The following is a 14699-nucleotide window of genomic DNA, read 5'->3' as shown; positions in this document are numbered from 1 at the left end:
CTCTCTTGGCAGATCACTGCCCACTATCCTTTTATATATAGAGGTTCCTCTCCTCTACAATCAAGAACATCTTCTGACCAGTAACAGTTGCATTCTAACTGTCCTTAACCTTTACAGGTTCCTCCCTATCTGCATATGGAATTCCCACTGCCCAATGGTGCTTCTGCTTTTGCAGGCTCCTCCCTGCTATCTGCGTATGGAATCCCCGCTGCCCAATCACCATGGTGCTTCTGTTCGCGAACTCTCTTGAGAGCTGCCATGCACGGGATTAGCCAGATGGGTATGCCTTAGAGAATTAGATAGATAGATAGATAGATAGATAGATAGATAGATAGATAGATAGATAGATACCAGTGTTGCTGATGACTGCAGCCATGAGACTTCACTTCACAGTTCTTTTGGTCTTACTCTTATGAACAGGATCCCAGAGGGAACCGGATTGGCCAGTGGGTGGATGTGAAGCCCAGCCAAGGCATTGTAGATCTGTCCTTCCCTCTGGCCTCTGAAGCAGCCATGGGAAAGTATTTCATCAAAGTGGGAGATGAAGTGTTTGAAATGGCCGACTGGACTGAACGGATTGATCAGACTGTGAAAACTTTCTCAGTGGAGGAATATGGTGAGAATTAAAAGGGAAACCACTGTTTGTAAAAGCAAAAGGAATTTAGCCTGAAAACTCTTAGTTGTTCCTTACTGATTTGGGGTTCATATGTGAGGCCAATTTGATTTGTTGAATTTACGACTAATCTTTCCCTATGAAACACAAATCACCCAAATCGCCTTATTGTTGGATATAATTGTATTCAACAATGATCCACTTCCCATAAAATGGTCCTCAGCAGCCATGAGCAAATGATCAGACCATCAAACAACTTTTTTTAAAAAAAGTCTTGCTTACAAATTATTTTAATGCTGGGCCCTGGTGAGCCTCTTTTGGTAGGAAACGGCAATGCCAGAGCCAAGGCCGCAGTCCTACACCTTCAAAGAAAGAGAGAGCACGATCTGTCCATTGTGGTAGTAGTACCACAGATTCTGACTTTAAGCATCTGTCAGAGGAAAAATAAGGAAGGGGGTAACTGAACCACTTCTGCAGCCTTGTCTTGCTAAAGAATTTTGAAGGAAAAATGGGTGTCAAACTACACATTTTCCTGTAATCCTGGGAGTATTATTGTACTTATGATTAGTATCACATAATTTATATCTTTGAAAAGTTTTGGAAGATAGTTTCTCTCTATACACTTAAGACCATTAATTCCATATCAGCCAAATGGATCCTAGTGAATAGGTGGGCTCCCAAATTGCATAGAAAATCTAGGATAGAAAACAACTTATAAACACAACTGAGAATACAGTAGCTTGTTGTCATTGTGAAACAATTGGGTAGTATATAGTTATACAGTGATATGTATATCATACAGTTGGATAGTTGAAACAGTGATACATAAAGTAAGGTGTGCCGTCAAGTCGATTTCGACTCCAGGCGCCCACAGAGCCCTGCGGTTTTCTTTGGTAAAATACAGGAGGAGTTTATCATTCAGCATCTTCCTATATCACTGCTGCCCGATAGAGGTGTTTCCCATAGTCTGGGAAACACACCAGCGGGGATTTAAACTGGCAACCTCTGGCTTGCTAGTCAAGTCATTTCCCCACTGCGCCATTAGGTGGCTGTAGTCACCTAATGTAATCACGGTATAAGAAGATTAAAGGCGGAAGGCTCACTTGAGATCATAGAGACAGTTTGTCTCTCAGACCAGGTCTTCTAGTGTTCATCCTTAATAAGACAAGGCCACTCATTCTGACACAGATACAGGGGAGTCAGTAGGAGTTTCTGGGCCCAGTCCAGTGGGTGTGGATTGGTTCTCACTTATGAGGAAGAAGCGTGCTGAGCTGCCGTGGTAGTGGGGCCTGCCTGGTGGGCCTAGGCTACATGTGTGACAATAGGAGGAGCCCCTCCTTCTGCTGCCTTTTAGGAGATGTTTGTGGAAATCTGACATGGATTGAAATGCAGTGAATTTAAAAAAATATGTTGCTTCGTCATTCAGTGGAAGTCTGGACTTTCTGTCTCGCAAAGTACCTGAGAAAACTGCCAAAGTTGGTTGGAAAGTAGCATTCACCATGCATTTCTAACAAGAAAGTTTTCCTGCATTTTTCTGGAAAGTTAAGAAACTTTTCCAGGATTTTGGATTTTTCTGGTAGTCTGGATTCCTACAAGTGAAAATATCAAGTTTCTGTCTTTTGTTGTTAGGTCTGGGAGTTTCATGTCAGTCATTAAGTGAGGCCCAAGATGCTTGATCGCGCTCCCAAGCATCCTCATGTGTGTCCTGTTCCCCCCTCTCTGCCCCCTGAAGTTTGAATAGTTGTAATTTACAATAGAATAGTACAACAGTTTTAATTTACAATACAATGTTTAAGGATGACCTTGATATGGTAGAGTGTAATGTGTCTAATGTTTGTAGTCATAGGCTTGGATGGGATGCCAGAATAATGAATTGGCAGGATAGGAATGCCGGCATAATGAAGTCCAACCAGATTCAAAGTGTGCGTCAGGCAAGCGATTTGCACAAATTGAATCTTCTTGACAACCTTCATAATGTTGTCAGTGACCATAAAGCCTCAGTGGAGGGTTGGCTCCCCATCTAGCCAAGCATCCACCTGCCGGTCCATGACTGCAGACAACTCATCCGACTTGTGGTCTGTATGCATCACTTCCACATGCAATACTGCCTAAGAGGGCTTCCCTGGAGGAGATGGATACAGCGCCAGCAGAGTCGGATGTCCCCCACACTCATGCCCCCACTAGTGAGCTTTCAGGGACATGAAGGCAGTGTGCAGCCTGCTGCAGCTTGTCCAGATATCCACAGTGAAGTCTACACTGGTACTAGGCCTGGATTTATGCAACCGTAGCCCGGTTGCAGCCTCCCTGCATGCATGGTACATGGAGGATACCACCCTTCTACTGAAGGTGGTGCGTGAGGGGTGGTCTTCTATTCTAGGGTGAGCAACTGGAGCAGGCAGCAGAAGCCTACATTCTCCACCATCTGAAATGGCTGATTGTCCAAAGCCATCTCCTTAGTGGTCCAGATTATGAGAGATGTCTTTGTGCGATTACCCTCAGAGCTGGCCTGGGAAGTCCCAGGAACAGGAATAAATCCTTCTTATTTATTTGTTATTTCTCTGTGTAAACCGCCCTGAGCCATTTTTGGAAGGGTGGTATAGAAATCGAATGAATGAATGAATGAAGCACAATGACTTCCTCCTGGGCCTCCTCAGACACAACCTGCAGGCTCCCCCCACCCAGGGACCTTGGGGATGATGGCAAGACGGGTCTGGCTGAACTGCCAGCCAGCTCTGCCTCCACAGTTGGCACGGGAACAACTTCTTCCCTGACAGGGGAGGCCCTCCCTCCTAACTCCTGCCCAGCGGCAGCCCCTGGCATAGGACTGGCAGATGCAAAAGATCCAGCCTGTGCACCAAACCAGGGGTGTTGGTGACTCAGGGAGTAGGGCCCTGCCACCACACCACATCGCAACCAGCAGCATTCCTCCCCCTACCTGGCACTCTGCCGCCCCCCCCCCCAGCCATCTCTTTGGGGCTTCTTTTTAAAGCCCTAACTTAAAAAAAAAAACTTTTTAAAAAATGGCAAAGGGCAAAAGGGAGGTGAGTGTCTGAGGACAGGCTGACAGGTGAGTGTCTCAGTTGGGAGAAGGGCAAAGAAAAAAGGGGTTGGGCTGACTTCAGCAGAGTGTGCCCCACACACCCAGTGCCAATGGGCTGTGGTGGTGGGCACACACACACACTGCAGGAATTTAAAGCTTTTTTAAAAAATTTACAATTCTTTGGGCAGGGGAGGAAACAAAAGAAAGAAACTGACTAATGCTACCCTTTCCTAAAACCACCTAACAGGGATCCCTCTCAGATAACCCCTGTTTAAAATAAAGTTTTAAAAAGATAGCTTCTGCCTTTTAGGATCAACCATCAACAGTAAAGGATCCAGCAGTCAAGAAATATGCCACAGACTAGCAGTTGGTAGGGGTTGCAATGAAGGCCTTGGAAAGGATATTTAGATTCCGTGACGTTCGTACACCTACAAAAATTAGAATAGTTTGGACAATGGTTTTCCCCATGACACTCTATGGATGCGAAGGCTGGACTTTGAAGAAGCAAGACAGAAAAAGCATTGACACTTTTGAACTTTGTTGCTGGAGAAGACTTTTGAGGATACCATGGACAGCCAGGAAAACAAACAAATGGATCATAGAACAAATCAATCCAGAATTTTCACTCGAGGCACAAATGACCAGGCTCAAACTATCATACTTCGGACACATTATGTGAAGACACTGCTCCCTTGAGAAGTCCATAATGCTGGGGAAAGTTGCAGGAAAGAGAAGAAAAGGGTGACCAGCAGCAAAGTGGACGGACTCAATTATGACAGCAATGAATTCACCACTGAGTTTTAATCCTAATATTAAGCTAACTTCTTCACAAAGCAAAACAACTCCTTTTCTGAACCTGTGTTTCAAATATTATCATAACAACATGAATTGGTGGCCAAGCAGTGGAACACCTATTTATTATTATTGGCAACTAGCCTCAATCCTCTACTTCCTTATATTTCTAATTTTCATACCAATCCTAGCTAAGCTAGAAAACCTTCTACTTAAACTTTAATCCAAACTGCCTTAATAGCTTAAAACCTAAAGCACTGGTTTTGTAACCCAGAGTTGTAAACTAACATTTACTTAAGACATCAAAGGGGAGACAACTAGCCCCATCACTAATCCCCCCAAAAGTATTTTTAGTGTGATCTTTTGCCCTTCACCCATATTCCTCAGCCGGTCCCCTGGCTTATTTGTGGAGCCCCCTACTATCTATGTTCCTCCCCCGCACCCCTCCACCCTATGTACATGTATGAATGAACATGTATGTATTATTGAGCATGTTACATGCTATGTATATTGTGCATTCTCTTGTTTATCTGACTAAAGAACATATATTGTAAATTATACATATGGGAGGTGGATTGGAATACATGGAATAATAAATAATAGTAATAATAATACGTGAATTGGAATGCAGGAATAATAAAACATGGGCAGATTGGAATACATGGTGATTTGATCTACTTACTCTCTTCTCTGCTCCTCTATATGTCTCATTATAGACCTGCCAACATTTGAAGTGTTCTTTGAGCTCCCATCACTACTCACCACTTCAGATGAAGAATTTCAGTTCAATGTGTGTGGCAAGTAAGTAAATCTTTGTGATAAAACTCTATTTTCAGAGATCAATTGTTTCCAACCTTTTAGGACTAGCACAGATGTTTAACTCCAGCCTGCAGCATATGGGACCCAGGTTTTATGTTTTGTACCTCCCTGCCCCACCGTGTCTCGCTTTTCCTTCTCTGGGCCAGATTGGGTGATATGTCTCCCCTGATTCAGCTCATCACATGAAGGGGAGTGAATACATGCAGTCCTCCATCCTCCATCCCATTTGACCCTCTGTTTTTCTCAGTACACAGCTATACTCCAGACATGTTTAATAGTCATTCCTTCTCCCTGAGAAACTGGAAATTGAAAGTCTGGTGTTGACAGAGCTCTCTACTCCAGAAAATGTATCATCTGCATCTAGTTATTATTCCCAGGAATTTTTTTGAGGGGGTAATCATGATAGTTGGGGGGTGGGATCTCATAGTTAAAATGAGAACATTACTACTATAAGTGTGTAGTGCAAACATGATTGTACTCTTTCCTCTTTTGTCCCCCTCATGGGTCTTTTTGCTTCCTGAAAAAGCAATAAATGGGGTGGTACCTCTTGTGTGACAGACCTTAGGCCAGTTTGTGCCCCACTTGTGAGACCCTACTGTCTAACTGAAGACCAGTGCTGAAGACTATACCAATCACATAGTATTGTCACTTTGTTCTGCATTCTGGAGTATTACATTTCAGCAAGAAATAATATCTTCCAACCCCGCTAGGCCTTCTCCTCTGTGTAAACACTCCTGGAAGGATTCACATCCTTGGTGCCCCTTGCCCTGCTAACTGGGCAAGGGGCACCAAGTGACAAGTCTTTTACACTTATTGTGGAGAGCGGCTGTCCCTACTCTCCAGCACAATGACCCTTCCAGTGGTTGCTGGCTGCTGGTGTCTCCCCTCCTTTTTTAATTAAAAAGAAAATACTGGGAGCCTTGCTGGGACAGGGAGCCACCCCATCCCAAATTTATCTACTGTGTAAACCACTTCATGAACTTTTTTTGGTTGAAAAGCAGAGAATAAACTGAATGGAACTATTTTAAATGAAAGTGGTTTTGTTGGCTTGCTCAATTCAATTCATGGAAACTGTTGCTCATTTCCCATTATGCTTTATGAGTAAGCCCATTATTTCCAATGGGCCTACTCCTGTATAACATTCACTGGGTGATTTGAGCCATTGCGCTTTTCTAGCAGCAGCCAGTACCCCTCCCACAAAAGAAAAAGACCCCTAGTGACTTTCAAACTTTCTAGCTTCAGGGAATCCTTTGCACATATAAACCTGTTTGCTAAGGAAATCCTAAGCATCTTTCATGTGTATCCCATGTGCATTTCATGTGCATCTCTTTCTGTGCTTTGCGGAGGATTCTAGAACGTGTTCTAGGCAGTGGTGGCTAGCTGCTGCTGTCTGGGACTGTGAAGGTGGATCCTAATCATTTCCACTCAGAAGTCATCCATTCCTCATACTAAAATGTTAATACACCATGACAACACATAGAAGCCAAACTAAAGAGAAGGGGAGTGGGTATTGTGTAATGTCCCACCATTTGGACAGGATATATAGCATATAAAAAAGTTTATTTTTATTTTATTTTATTTTATTATATAGCAACAATATCATGCCCTGTACTACCCATCCTATTGTTCGTTCTCTCTCTCTCTCTCTCTCTCTCTCTCTCTCTCTCTCTCTCTCTCTCTCTCCCTTCCACACAGTAGAACAACCTCCTTAGCAATTATGCCCCCAGCCATGCCTTCCCCATCCTCCTTCTTACTCAAACATAAGCACAGTGCCAGTTCATATACCATTGGAGTATATATTAAGTTAGGATTTTTTGCCCAATGTGCATCACTTTAATGTGCATCATTTTTTGCCCAATGTGCATCTATTTAACATCTTCTGCAATGGCTGATGCAAAGTGCAAACACGGGAGCATCATATCCTTCTTCCCTCCTCATCAGTAGTCACCCCCTTCGGTAACTACTGACTCCTTGGGGAGCTAGTGCAAGGACACAAACTATAAAAACGGTGCAGTAAACATTACATGTGAGTAAGCACATTATTTATATTGGGTCTTCCTGCATAACATTCACTGGGTGATTTGAGCCACTGGCCATTCCCAGATGGTGATTTTACTTTGCTTAACCATGGGAAGGGCAGGTGTGTGAGCTATCAGGAAGCAATTCCATACACAGTTCGGGTTTTTCTTTGCACATTCTAGCTTAGCCTGATTGATGTCCGGGGTAAAAAATTCCAATTTTTGCATCAGTTTGGGGGTAAATTCAAAATATTTGATATGCCCCGTAACTCACGGTACTTTACCCCTCTTAATACTGCTCAGTAAAGCCTGCTGTTTGGGAACGGCCACTGAGCTTTTCTATCAGCAGCCAGTACCCCTCCCACAAAAGAAAAAGACAACAGCTTCTGACTATTGAAAAACATCGTATCCAGCCCGCCCAGAAGGGAACTTCCAGAGGAGAAATGAGGCAGCACATCTGTTGTGAGGCAGGGAACTTCCTGCTTCCTCTCTACTCTGCTGCTGCAGTGTTCTCTCCCATACTTTGCAAGAATACACATCTACAATGCGCATTTCCCCCACTTTTTAGCCTACTTTCCTTGAGGAAAGTAAGCTTATGAGATCATCCAGCTCTCTCTCTCTGTGTATACCCCCATATCAACTTCGCAGTGCCTGGTCCAATCTGAACCAATTTTGGAACAGTTGTAGGGACACATACGGATACCTCAACAGCATAGTTTGTGATGATGTCATCCACACCAATTCAAGATGGCAAACACGTGAAAATTTGAAGCAGAAGTGGGCAACTTGTGAGGATGGTAATTATCAATTAAGATTATAGTGAAAGGAAAGTATGCAGATTAGTTCCTACTTCTTTTTTGTCTTATGGTGGTGGTGGTAGTGATGCTCCAAGGTGCCCTCAAGCAATTTCAAGCTGGAATAGCCTTGATTAGTTGCTATTCTGGCCAATAGCACAGCAGGAAGGAAGCTGCAACAGCAGGGAGGAGGAAGCAGGAAGTTTCCTACCTCACAGCAGATCTGCTGCCTCCTTTCTTCCCTGTTAGTTTCTTTCTGAGCAGGCTGGAGAGACACTATAAGTTTTCATTAGCCAGCCAGAAGCTCTTTTATTTTTCTTTTGTGGGAGGGAGTGCAGCCTCTCCCACCTTTACTGACTGGTTGCCACCCAGGGCACCCACTCAGGATGGACTCACTGTCACTCCACATAAATGGAGTGCACTCTGGATCATTCCTAGCACTGTGGCTGTGGATTTTAGGATGCAATCAGAAGTGGAGGACAAGCTGTCTTCTAGGGAAGATTGTCTGCATTCTTGATATTCTCACTGAGCAACCCCTGCCTAAGGAACCCAGGACACAATGTGAAATCTACCACTAAAGCTTAAAGCATGCTTCTTCAACCCTCCCCCTTTCTTTTACCTTTGACACAGATATACCTATGGGAAGCCTGTTCAAGGAAATGTATACCTCACACTGAACAGGCAGTTATCGTATGATTATGTTGAGACTGGAAATGAAACATTGACTAGCATTGAAAAGACGTACAGCAGCCAGGTGAGCTGATTAGATTGTTATTGGACAAACTGGAGAATGGGTTGAGATACCTTCCCTTGCCCTTTGGTCCAAACACTGGAGACCTTGTCCTGTTGCCGTTAGACCTCTCACTGAAGCCAAATAAATGGATGGGAAGGTGTAGCGAATAGCGGATTTAAGCCCAGCCTTTGTCTCGAGGCAAGCCCACGTGGGGGAAACAAAAATGCTGATTCATTTCCTCCATGCTTGCTCAACAAAGGCTGTTTCTATAAAACGTAACCATTCCTTGGTAGTTATATCGCTGCCACCATGCCCACTAGGGGTGTGCACGGAACCGCGGAGCTGCGGTCCGGCACTGGGGTGGGGGGTTCCATTCTACTGGCCTCCAGACCGGTCCGGACATGGGCAGTTCAGGGTTCGGAAACGTTAGGGTGGGGGGTTCCATTAAGGGCGGGGTGGGGCTTTACTTACCGCTCCCACGTTTTCCCAACTCCGGCGCCATAATTATTGTAAAAATCCAGTGGCAGGATCCCTCCTTGCCGCCCGCTTCAATCGACGATGGCTCCTCTGTGGTAAAAAAATTGGGCACCAGGATACCTCCCTGTCGCCCCCTTGAAGCCTCCTTGAAGCCCCCTGCTGCCACCCCCTTGAAGCCCCCTGCCGCCCCCTTAAATCTCGCCCCGGCTGCTCGCTCTCTAGAAACGGGCGGCAGGGGGATGTCCTCCCGCCCCCTTCCCTGCCAGTCTGCAAAAGTCTTTAGGCTTCCTAAAGACTTTTGCAACCTGGCAGGGAAGGGGGCGGGAGGACATCCCCCTGCCACCCGTTTCTAGAGAGCGAGCGGCCGGGGCAAGATTTAAGGGGGCGGCAGGGGGCTTCAAGGGGGCGGCAGCAGCAGGGGGCTTCAAGGAGGCTTCAACGGGGTGGCAGGGAGGTATCCTGCTGCCCAATTTTTTTACCACAGAGGAGCCATCCTCGATTGAAGCGGGCGGCAAGGAGGAATCCTGCCGCTGGATTTTTACAATAATTATGGCGCCGGAGTTGGGAAAACGTGGGAGGGGTAAGTAAAGCCCCACCCCGCCCTTAATGGAACCCCCCACCCTAACGTTTCCGAACCCCGAACCGCCCATGTCCGGACCGGTCTGGAGGCCAGTAGAATGGCCTCCAAACTGGTCCGTGCACATCCCTAATGCCCACTTTTTAACAGAGTTTAATCCCTCCCTGGTGTGGGTAAAATTCCAGGGAAAACTCTCCTTCTCTTTGCCAATGGAAAAATACAAAAACCCCTCCACGTGCAGCTCCCACATGGTGAGAAAACCTGGTAGGTTGCTGAACAATTAACATTGAGACATGTTTGCATGAAAACCCCTTTCTCCTGAGTTAAAAATCCACTCAGAGGTAGGTAAAATGCAAAGAACAAAAAGAGAAAACTTTATTCAAAATATTACAGACTGCTTCAGTCTGAGGCTCCCTCAGCTTTAAGCTACAGGTAAAAGGTGTTGGAAATTCTCTGTGGTGAGAGAATCCCTTTTTCATTATAGCAGAGTGCACAGAGGCACAACACAGCGGATTTAGTTAGGCATGCGAGTATGCTGAGAGTAAAGTAACTTGGAGCCAATTCATAGTTTCAAATCAATATATAAGGCATTTATTAAGGAACTCCATTCTAGATAGGAAAGTGAAGAGTTAGGATCTCTAATCTATCTATCTAGCTGGATGCAGATGGATTCTGCATCTTCTCTGCACACATGGTGCAGGGAGAGAGGCTTGCCATGTTGCAAGGTAGAAGGGCAGGAAGGGAAGAGAGAGAAGAAGGAAGTTAATCCCTGAGATTAGCAATCTACATTTCAAAGGGATAGTATCAGAGCAGTGGAGAAGGGATGACCAATGTCTTGACCCTCTAGCCCTCTGACTTACTAGTCTGTCCTCCACTGTCTGAGACAAGAGACAGCGCAAAGTCCTTTAATTTCCAACAAAAGGAACACTCAGTAACTACAGGAATACTTCAAAAAGCACCCTCAGATGATATTGGGGTGGCACACTTTAAAAATCGTGGTTACCCAGTTGCATAGAACATAAATGCAAGAAAATACGAAAAGCTCCCTTGTGAGTTTACCGAGACTTCTGCAATGCCCTAGTTGGAAAGAAAGGGCAGAGACTCAGTTTCTCTTGGTTCTTCCTGCCTGGCTCCAATGGAAAACAAAGACCCCCTTCACTTCCTGCTGCCTGGCCTTCTAGGTCCCAGCCACTGTGTGCTGGGTGGCTGATCCCCAGAGGTCACTGCCTGTCAGGCAGGACAGGGTTCACTTCCGGTTCACTCTTTACAGGAAAGGAAAGGCTGTTACTGCCTGATCGTTACAGGAGGATATTAATTAACCAGGGGGATTGAATCAGGAAATCTGGCAGCAGTGCCCAGGCACCAGTGCTCCTTGCACTACTGGAGCAGTTCTAAGACAGAGGGAGCTACTGCTTTCTGATCTTCATTGGGTGCTCTGAATCTTGACTTTGGCCTGAGTTGGACCATGTACATGGCTCTAGTGAGTCCTTCCACCAGACTGCTTGCAAGCCTGATAGTGCAGGGCTCCAACAAGGATGAAAGAAATGCCCCATTATGTATGAATATCTCAGTATCCCTTGTTATATACTGTATTTGACTGTGGCCCTTCAGAGCTTGTTATGCAACAATGGCTCTTATTTTGCTTGGGACTGTGTGTACTCCTGATTGTGTTTTTCTGTAATGGATGCAAAATCCATTTTTGTTTGTGGAGACTCTGGTTCTTGTGCACACAGAGGGCAACTTTTCTTATGCCCTGAATGTGAGAAGAAAGGAAGTCTAAGTGGAGCTAAATTAGATGCTACAGTGCAGTGTAATGTGATTTGACATTACCACTGTCACAACCCTAGTCTCTCCATGGCCGTTCTCTTGTTTTACTTCTACCTCTCACCTCCCGCAGGCAGGATCTCAGAGTTTTTTTAGGGGAGGGGGCTTGGTTCGCTGAGTCCTCCTCCTTCTCCAGGCTCCTTTGTGGCAGTCTCTCTCTGGAGGCCTCCACCACTTGCCCTCCCACTACCTCTCATCACTGGCCGAGCCTGCCTTAAATCCCTCCTGAAAACTGATGCAGCCCACGGCCCCGCTAATTGGACCTCCGCCCTTCCATATCAGGCTGCTCTCACCCTTATCCCCCTCAGCTGTGCCTCTGTCTGCTGCTGCCTCCTCCCTCACTTGCCTCCACCCTTCCCCTGGCCCCTCTAGCCCAGCTTGTTGTCCTTGCAGTGCCTTGGCTAGCTGCTTGTCAGGCTGCTCTGCCTGGCCACCTGCCCCTCTGGGGACCTCTCTGGCCTTGGCTGCTGAGGGAATGTCGGAGATGGTAAGGCTGATGGGTGGGCCCCTCCTAACAACCACATTATGCGCTTTCATACTCCTTCACGTTAATGACTGCAGAAATGCACACTATGAGCCTTTTTTTACCGGTTCCTCCATTGTGAATTCATGAAGGGAGAAATGAAAATGTGCCCATCACCTCTGCCCCCAGCCACTACTCTGTCCCCGGATGTCTACACATTCAGTAGGCTGTCTGAATGATCTTTACGTGTGAGTGGAACTGTGATCTCACAGGGTTCTCACTTAGGTGGAAAGCCACACCCAGCACTATCCATTTCTTCCCTTTTAGATGTAGTACTGAACGTGCAGATGTTGGGGTCTGGCAGGTGTGGCACCACTTCCTCCCCCACACATGTGTTAAGGAGGAATGAGCTATGGAGATGCATTACTCCAACTAGATCTTACAGCAAGAAGAGTTCCTCAATGCACAAATGCTATTTTCAGTGGCAAACACACAGATTTACCTTAATGTCCCATTTGAGCCTTTCTGTTTTTAGAAAGAGCTGGAACAAGTTTGAAAACGATCTTCTGTATTTCATCACACAAGTACCAGATGTGGAAACATTGGCTAACATCCAGGCTAAGGAAGCACTCATGCAGCTAACAAGTAGTAGGGATATGCAAGTACAGTTCGGAGGTCCAGCGGTTCAGCTGAACTGGTGACAGCGGGGGCAGGGGTTTACCTTTAAGATTTGGGGAGGGTGCTCTAAACCCCCTGTGACATGCACATGCACACCTGCTACTTCTGGTCCGACGTGCAATGGGGCGGCAAGAAGGTATACTGCTGCCCTGTGGGACCGATTTTAAGCACAGCGCTGGTGGGGGAAACGCAGAAGGGGGGTTTAGAGCACCCTCCCCAAACCTAAAAAGTAAACCCCCGCCCCGCCCCCCCCCCCACCAGTTCGGTAACCCTCCTGTTCGGCAGCCCACCAAACTGTGCACATCCCTAACAAGTAGTGTGTGCTCTGGAGGAGGGGTGTTCTTTGTCAAGCTCTCATTCCCTCTGAAGATGACTGTGACCCACAAAAGCATGTCCTTGAGGACTGCATTACCCTCAGGGACATATTTTGGGGGGCCACAGAGGGAAGGGGAGAGTGATGAAAATTTCTGCTTCTTCAGTGAGCTCATGCAGTTATGCTGCACCGATGCATCATTAGTCAGGATGTTGTCTATTATTGTCTGTCTCTTCCATGCAAATTACAGCAGCTACAAAAACCTATGATGTGCTATTCACTTGAACTTCCTTCTTCCCCGTTCAGATAATCTGTTAAGCTGCCCTCAGTGGTAACTGGTGTAAACCAGAAGAATCTAATAAGCCACATGTACAGAGGATGACTTTGCTAACATTTTTTTCTCTTCTGACCCCTAGATCAGCAAGAATGGTTGTGTCACATTTATTTTTAATGGGACTGATGTTTATCTGGATAGAAAAGAATATTACAATTATATTCAGCTTTCAGCAGAAGTAGAGGAGAAAGGAACAGGTACAAGGCAAATACACAGAAATGGGAAAATGCAGTTTTAAACTTCTTTGGGGGCTTTGATAACCTTAATTACACCCTGATTATTTTGTTCAATCGCTTCATCCTGTCTACTTTTCCAGCATCAGATGTTTTTAAACCTGAGACAATTGAGGAATGCTTCTACACGGGGTTATTTTCAGGGCTTGGATTCATTCCAAGCATAGCTGTAAGATTCATGGTGCCTATCACAAAGCACCATTACTTGGTCCATAGAGATTCTCTGAAGTCCTCTCAACAAAGATGAGGCATCCTGAGCTGTGTGCTGGCGGTACAGTCCATATTAGGGGAAAGGCACTGCTAATCTGAATAACTCACGCCATGTTGTATTCTTTCTTATAAATAACATACCTGCTAATATGTCCCTATTTTCCAGTTTAGGTCAATGGGAAAATAGGGACATGCTGGCAGGTATGAAATCAGGGTGACTCACTTTCAACACTCCAGCTGTTCTTGAACTAAAGATAAAAGTAAAGTGTGTTGTCGAGTCGATTTTGACTCCTGGTGCCCACAGAGCCCTGTGGTTGTCTTTGGTAGAATATAGGAGGGGTTTACCATTGCCTCCTCCTGCGCAGTATGAGATGATGCCTTTCAGCATCTTCCTATATTGCTGCTGCCCGATATAGTACCAGTGGGGATTTGAACAGGCAACCTTCTGCTTGTTAGTCAAGCATTTCCCCGCTGTGCCGCTTGGACTGCAAACTCCCATAATTCCCAGTCACAGTGGCCATTAGTGAGGAATTATGGGAGTTGTAGGCCAACATTTACATGAGGGCCACAGTTGAGTAGTCCTGTTGTAAGTGATATCCACCCCATGTTCTGTTCAGTGATAAATTCTTTAGTGCCCCTGTCCTCCTTGATGCCTATTTTTGGTGGAAGCATTGGTGATTAATGGCTTCAAATACTAGAAGAGAATACTGGATTATTTTGGAAAACATGAAAAGGTTTAATTGAGGGAGAGGGAGAACTGTGGTCCTGGGTCCCACATCCT

General features: G+C 45.7%; 1 protein-coding gene across 4 annotated transcripts in view; it reads left to right on the top strand.

The window, feature by feature from the left end:
• LOC128345584 (alpha-2-macroglobulin-like protein 1) overlaps positions 1-14699 on the top strand; it is a 94253-nt gene that overhangs the window by 14488 nt on the left and 65066 nt on the right. For all 4 annotated transcript variants that reach the window (XR_008316526.1, XM_053297765.1, XM_053297766.1 and 1 more), the window contains 4 exons: positions 421-616; positions 5162-5246; positions 8707-8830; positions 13558-13672. Coding sequence is in view for 3 of the 4 variants with exons in the window: in XM_053297765.1 (XP_053153740.1) it covers positions 421-616; positions 5162-5246; positions 8707-8830; positions 13558-13672 (520 nt within the window). In the remaining variant the exon portion in view is untranslated. The remainder of the gene's footprint in view (positions 1-420; positions 617-5161; positions 5247-8706; positions 8831-13557; positions 13673-14699) is intronic.

The sequence above is a fragment of the Hemicordylus capensis genome, chromosome 2 (genome assembly GCF_027244095.1).
Source record: "Hemicordylus capensis ecotype Gifberg chromosome 2, rHemCap1.1.pri, whole genome shotgun sequence".
NCBI lineage: Eukaryota > Metazoa > Chordata > Lepidosauria > Squamata > Cordylidae > Hemicordylus > Hemicordylus capensis.
This window is presented reverse-complemented; position numbering and strand designations above follow the sequence as displayed.